Source organism: Capsicum annuum, unplaced genomic scaffold (assembly GCF_002878395.1).
Source record: "Capsicum annuum cultivar UCD-10X-F1 unplaced genomic scaffold, UCD10Xv1.1 ctg83121, whole genome shotgun sequence".
NCBI classification, from domain to species: Eukaryota; Viridiplantae; Streptophyta; class Magnoliopsida; order Solanales; family Solanaceae; genus Capsicum; species Capsicum annuum.
In genome coordinates this window covers 3,443-11,074 of record NW_025893966.1, presented here as the reverse complement: position 1 = coordinate 11,074, position 7,632 = coordinate 3,443, and the positions used below count along the sequence as shown (strand labels likewise).

General features: G+C 34.7%; 1 protein-coding gene across 1 annotated transcript; it reads right to left on the bottom strand.

The window, feature by feature from the left end:
- Positions 1-5,747: 5,747 nt before the first annotated feature.
- Positions 5,748-7,418, bottom strand: LOC124895594 (beta-D-glucosyl crocetin beta-1,6-glucosyltransferase-like). The gene has a single exon (XM_047406031.1). It carries the CDS (start codon positions 7,194-7,196, stop codon positions 5,826-5,828), a length of 1,371 nt encoding a protein of 456 aa, XP_047261987.1. The 5' UTR covers positions 7,197-7,418; the 3' UTR covers positions 5,748-5,825.
- Between the last annotated feature and the right edge of the window lie 214 nt (positions 7,419-7,632).

The window sequence follows — 7,632 nt, the reverse complement described above, 5'->3', positions numbered from 1 at the left end:
GATGAATATATAAGACAATTGGGGGGGGGGGAAATAACCGTTGGGGGCCAAGTGATGGCAAGTCAGAGAAATTTGCTAGGACTGACACTAACACATTTGATGCCTATTTTATTTTACGTCTTTAAAATGAACATGTCTACTTGATGCCTATTTTATTTTAGGTGTTTGAACTGAACACCGTCGATGGGTTGCGCCTTTTTTATTTCAATTCACTTTAACCTTTTTAAACGTAGTGACAATTTTTTATATCCAACAAAAGTTGAATTTTTATAATTCAACAGATTCTCCATCCGTTGTAACAGTTATCCTACCTGTTCTGATATATAGTTTATCTGTTGTAATAGGTTGGTCATCTGTTGCATTATCTCGATGTTTTTATCTAAAGTCCATCTGTTGCAACAGTGGGAAGACATGTTTGATAAATTCCAACAGATAACCTACCTGTTGCAATATATGTATAAATCTGTTCGATTATTCTAATAGATGTGTCGTCTGTTGCAACAGATAAAGTCCATCTGTTGTAACATATGTTTAAATCTATTTTTTTTTTCTAATAGATGTGTCATCTATTGCATTATCTTGATTTTTTTTATCTAAAGTCCATTTGTTGCAACAGTGGAAAGACCTGTTTGATAAATTCCAATAGATTACCTACCAGTTGCAAATTATGTCTAAATTTGTTTGAATTTTCCAATAGATTTGTTGTCTGTTGCAACAGATATATTATCTACTGCAATATTTGAATCTAGTGTTCCTTTTCAATTAATAGTTCAAATCTACGGAATAAATAAAATTTGTAGATAAAATAAAATAAATTGAAGCCTTCATAAATTAGCTGAAATAAGTCAACGAATAAATGAAATGTAAAAAATTTATTATGGGTACAGATCTCAATAAATACATCAACAATAATTTAAGTATACTGCCAAGGATTGCTTTGACAGGCTCAAGCTATAAATATCTACTCAGTATGGGCAAGTTGTTCTTCATCCGGTGCTATGGAATTAGGCTTTGCTCATTGTGGATCTTTATTGTCGCTTGCGTATGGTTTTTGTGCTTTATGTTCTCTGTATTTCCATAAAAAGAGTAGCATATTGTCAATGCTGTTCAGCAGTAGCTTCTTCTGCATCCACCTGGAAAGCCAGAATCGGTCAATGCTAATCACAGAGATACAACAAAACGAAAAAGGATAACTCATCTCTTCTAGCAAATCAAATAGGTCTTTCTTCTATTTTAAATTGTCCCAAACACATTATATTTTTGTTGCAATAATTAATCAACTGTTGGGATAAATTTCTACATGAGGAAGACCCTGTGTGATAATTTCCAATGGATGAACTATCCGTTGCAACATATGAATCATCTGTTGCAGCAGATAGGTCGGTTGTTGGTACAAATAAAAGTTGTACGAAGAGTTGTTTGATTGGATAAAGCAGGTGAGACATATGTTGCACCAGATAAAGTATTTGGTGCAATAGGTTAGTCAACTGTTGCAATAGATGTATATATCTATTTGATAATTTTCAGCAGATGTGTCATCTGTTGAAACAGATATGTGTCTGTTTGTTTTGTCAATTGGAAGACATATAATATATTCACTTTCTTCAGTTCGTGCTGCTCTCATTTGGACATTGTACGTTGATCAGTGCAACACGAAGACAGAGGAGTTGCAATTTCGCTTTTTTGGATGCCTGATAATGCCTGGAAATCACTCTCCTTCTCCTCTTAGCCCTAATCTCTAATGGAGCGGATGGAAATAAAATCCTCTTTGATGGAATGAGACCCCTCTTACATGTCAATTTCTTTACAGAAGCAGTTAATGCATTAATAGCATTAATCACTAAATCATGTTTCGCCCTGCAGTCTTAGCATTTGCATGCGAGAGGCAAAATTTGTATAACCAGTATGATCATCTCATGATGGTTTGCTTTAAATACTGTAAGAGGAGCATCATTAGCACCAACAGCAGCACCACTACCACCACCAACAACTCCATCAACAACAACAAGCCCACCCTTCAAAATTATTTTTCTTATAATGGTTGTTGCTTCAAACAATTCCATTTTTATTCTGTCGATGACCTTAGGGTCCAATAAAGTTTGCACAGACCGTAAAGTAAGAAAAAATGGCATCTTCAACTCTCGATTGGTCGGAACTAGCGACGGATGCACATTCTAACATAAATCATTACATATATTAGAATGATGATTAGATCATTCAAAAAAAATATTAATTAAAAGAAAAAATTAATTATAATTATACTTACTACATCCTTTGGGGGGTTGAAGAGATTAAGAAATTTTGCATTTTTATGAGTTTTGGCCGACAACCATCTCAAGATTCTTGGACAGGATACTCCTTCCTGGTAGTTCACTTGTTGTCTCAAATAAGGAATGGCTTCAAACTCCCAAGCCTACAAAATAACGCCAATAAATCAAAAACATTATTAGCGAAAGAAATGAATGATATCAAAATAGAAGAAAGAAACATTTACCATGAAAGCCCATGGGAAGCCATATAAGTTGACTGTCTTTGGCGCTAATGGAGTCAACAAATATTTGACAGTTATTTTGAAGTTTTCATACCCCCATGGATAGCTGTTAAATGCCTCAAGATCCTCGGAGAGCTTTATTAAACCGAGGCTTATGTTGTTGTTAACGTCTCTCGCCCAAAGAATATTATGTACAAACCAAACCAAGCACAATGACTATTTGTGCTTCTTTGAAAGTCCTTTACCTTTCAATGCTTCTATCAAATTTTTGTTTTTGAAGCTTGGACCAACAATGGACACCAGGTCATCACGATCACATGACTTGCCTTTGCCTTTTTTGGGTGTGCGGGGTGCTTTTTTTGGGTTAGAATAGGTATAACTTAAGAAGGAGGATAACATTTTAGTCCAGTAACTGTGGCAAACTCCTTCCAACCAAACAAACAAGCATGCCACAATAATTTATCCACACCTCATCCATCTTATCTTTGTTTTGATACATAAACCTACGCTTGAGAAGTTCATATACTATTTTCATTTAGAAATGAGCATTGTTGTCCTCCGGCAAATCAAGATATTTCCCAAAGCAGTTGTCCCTGAAATAAGCACCCAATTTTTGTTCTCGAAGTATTTTTCTGAAGGCGTTGAAAGATTTTCCCATGGCTGACTTAACCATGAAATCACCCGTTAAATCTGCTGCACCATCGTACTGCATTCTCACAGGATAACGATCAATGCTGAAGGATTTGACTAGCTCTTCGGTGGAAGGGCTATTAGCATTTGCATCATCTTTTTTGAAACATTCCTCCTCCCCGTGTTCATCATATTCTGCTCCCGATTGAGATAATACTTGTAAAGCAAGCTCATAGAGTGGTGGATGTAGCCTAGCTGCTTTACTTGTTTCTTTACTTGGACTTAATTCGGTTTCTATTCTTTTGGGAACCATATTATCTAAAATTAACAGGAACATAAAATAATATATTATTGTTGATTAATGCATCGTTAAAAAGGATAACAATAAATCAAACAAGCAAAATAATAAAATAACAGTTGCAACAGATCACCGATCTATTGCACCAAGTAGTATATCTGTTGCAGCATATAACCAAACTATTGCAGCGGATGAGTAATCTGTTGCAACAATACAAAACATACCACTCATCTTTTAAGACAGATGAATGGTCTGTTCAACAGATCACACAACTGTTATGAAATCATCTATTGTAACATATGAGTGATCTCTTGGAATAATTAAATAATCTGTAGCAATGACTGAGTAATCTGTTGCGACAATACAAAACATACCATTTATCTGTTGAGAAAGATGAATGATCTGTGCAACAGGTCACACATCTGTTACAACACATGAGTGATCTGTTGAAATAGTTATCAACGATCAATATTGTTTAGATTTCTTCCAACATAGGGTCGTCTATCGCGACAGATGAATGATCAGTTGAAAAAATCAAGTCTTGGACTTTTCCTATAGGAAGAGTTGGTAGGATTTTATCCAACAGAAGGTTCATCTGTCGCATCAGATCATTAATCTGATGTTTCTTCCATTGCACCAGATGGTTAATTAGTTGCATTAGATTTTTTATCTGAATCTTAATTTGTTGCAACATATGGTAAAGCTGTTGCATCAGATTATTAATTTGTTGCATCAGAATTGTAATCTGATGGTTCCTCTGGTGTATCAGATGGTTGATCTGTTGCATTATATGATGAATCTGTTGCATCAGATAGTTAATATGTTGCATCAGATGGGTAAGCTATCGGAGGAAACAGTAGCACGATTTTGTTAAACAAAAAACAGCAATTTCACCATTTTTACCAAGAACAATAATAGAACAAATCAAACCAAATTGTCCTTTTATTTTTATAAACACAAACAATAAAAATCAAACTTCAAAAAATGCAACAAACAAGAAAATATCATAATTCACTTCGTAAAGAGAAGAGAAGAGAAGAGAAGAAATACCAGAAATTAGGATTTTATTCAGACCGCATTTCAAATTAGTGCAACAAATATTGAAATTGTTAACTAATACTATAAGAGAAGTTGGCTCAAATTCCTCGTTTTCTTCAAAACTAAAAAGGCCATAAATTTTTACCTGTGAAAGAAGAAAAGGACCAATGAAGAATTTGAAGCTGTTGTGGCCAGAGAGCAAGGCTGTCACGTCGATTGAAGTCGAAAAGGAACTGGAATCCCAACTATTTGTAGTCGAATGTTGAAGTCGCCGAGGATTGAAATAAGAAATTTGCGGAATAGTTGGTTGGGAGAGAGTTGAGAGAAGCTGTCGAGAGAGGGATGAGAGACAGGTTGATTGAATTGAAGAGGGGAACTCGAAGCCCAACTATTTGTCTCGGGGGTTGAAGGGAGAAATTTTGCAGAATTATTGATTGAGAGAGAGTTGAGAGAAGCTGTCAAGAGAGAGGAGGGAGTGGTTGATTTGGATTGAAGAGGGTGTGGGTTGGGTTGATTTATATTTTTTAAAAGATTAGAAAGTTTTAAAAATATTAATCAAGTCCATAATTAACTTGATCAAGTTTCCTAATAATGTTTGACCCTATCTGTTGTCAATGTTATCGATCCTTCGTTCAAGACTTAAAATACATCTATTCTTCAATTTTCTCAGCTAAGTGAATAATATTAACTACAAGATGTGAATGGTAGACGGCGGCTACAATGATTAGCTCCGTGCGAGTGCTGATTTATTGTTTGATTCATCTTAACATGATATATACTAATTCAAATAAATTTGAGCCAACTTACGCATTGACCTATTTATTAATTTGGTTACTTTCATCCACCCTTTTTCTGAGTTTGGCGAGAAAATGGGAGTGCTTAATGTGAAGTGTGAACGCGCTTAATTCAGGATCAAAATCACCAATAAGTTACTAAAAGGAATTTTACATACATCTCTATCAAAACGACTATTGAACTATTTTTGTCATACCCACAAGAATCTAAACCAAAAGAAAAAGGTTTTAAAAAGAAGAAAAATTCGAACTAAAGAAAAATCCTATAATTGGAAGCTTTAATTTCATCAAATCATTTGTCTTGTACTTTAGACTAGATATTTTGAATGGCCACATTAATTGTTGATCATGGAATTAAAATAAAAGGAAATGAAGGCCAATGATTTTATAATAAATCAATAGGATGTCCAACAACTTAAAAAAAAAAAAAGTAGACAACTGAATTTAAAGACTATGAGTAAGACTTGATCCTAACTAAAAGAGGAACAAATTAAAGTACCTAGATAGCTACTAAAACTATATAATATAATTAAGCATCTACATTAAATAAATAAATACATAAAAAGAGCTAGTATTAATTATGAATGTTCTTAGCACAAAGCTTTTCTAACTCCTTGGCAACTTCTTCAATTTCTTCATCTCCTTTGGAACAAAGCATTTCCTTCATATCCTTTGCCTTCTGCCTTACAAATTCACCATCCTTGTCAAGTACCACTTGGTTGATTATGGCTGCAACTTCCTCTCTATGAAGATTTCCATTACTATCCCTAACAACTTCCACAGCAACGCCAACATCTTCAACGAGCCTAGAATTAATTGGTTGATCAATATGCATAGGCATCGCGATGATTGGAACCCCATATTTCATGCTTTCCATTACAGAACTCCATCCACAATGACTCACGAATCCGCCGACACTCGGATGCTTCAAGATTTGTGCTTGTGGGGCCCATCCTTCAAAAACTTTTCCCCTGTTCCCTATCCTATTGAAAAACCCTTTAGGCAATGCCTCTTTAAGTTCAAGATTTTCACCTTTTTGAAATCTTATTGGCCATATAAAATTTACCTTACTATTTTCCAACCCACAAGCAATCTCTAGCAAATCTTCCTTTGACAAAAAATACTCACTTCCAAAAGATACAAAAATTGTGGATTTCTTCTCTTTTTCATTCAACCATGTTATTAACTCTGATTTTTCATCATCAGGGGTAGGTTCTTGAACTAGAGGACCAAGAGGTACAACTTTTTTTCCAGTTAAATTAGTGATATAATCACTATACTTACCCTCAATCTCATTAAAACTTTTTATCAAAACAATGTCACAAGACAGGTAGAAACATTCTCTAACTCGCCTTTTATCTTCCTCAAGCTTTTCCACGGGGATAGATGATTCTTGTTTCTTAATACGAGCCATCTCATAACCGTGATAATAAATAGATGAAAAAGGGAATTTTATACCTGGATTCTTGAACACATGCAACATGTACGCGGTCATTGTAGAGCTACTGCTAATAAATTCAACTGCTGGAATACCTAGTTCAGCAGCAGCCTTAGGAGCCCATGGTTGGAGAAAATCATAAATCAATAAATCAGGTTTTTCGGTTTTCAAGATCAGGGTAAATTCGGGACTAGATGAGTCAAAGGCTTCTTTGAGTGTGTTCATGAGATGGGGTGGGAGGCCATTGGTGGTGTGGTGACAAGGAGGAAGATTTGGTGAACTTTTGAGGTGAAGTTCCAAAAAATGGATTGACTGGGAAAATTTCGGGCTAAGTTTTTTCTTGACACATTTCAAGGTTACTGGCGTAGAACACAAGTAAATAATGAAGTTTCTCTGGCTAAGCTTTTTGGCCAACTCTATGAAGGGATTGATGTGTCCATAACCCAACCATGGAAACATCAAAACACGAAAGGGTTCATTATTGAGATTACTGATGAAACCGTTCATGATTAAATTTCTTGAGTTTTTCTTCTTTCTCTCTCAAACTTTACTAACTTGATGAAATTTTTACTATGATCCTTTTGAATTTAAAGCTGATCAATATGTTTCCCATTTGGTAAGTTCAGGAAAATCTTTAATGCACAAATACTAAGAAGGAAAATGAGAGAATGTATTTTGGGTGAAGGTATAATACGTGCATGGTTGATTTTCCTTTTTACAGTGATCCACTTTCTTTATTTCTTTGTTTCCATTTTAGTTTCTTTGAATGAACTAATTTCTTCTTACCTTTCTATTTTTAGTAACTACTAGCCTATGCTGGTGCTAGTTATTGTGTTTGATATGGTAGTACTCACGGATATAATGATGATAAATATAAATGGAATTAAGTCTAGATGCCAAGTGTTTGTATATATTACATAAGATACGGAAAAGTAGCGAAATA

Excerpts from the sequence above, each read along its gene's own strand:
- LOC124895594 (XM_047406031.1), bottom strand. The coding sequence starts at position 7,196 with ATGAACGGTTTCATCAGTAATCTCAATAATGAACCCTTTCGTGTTTTG.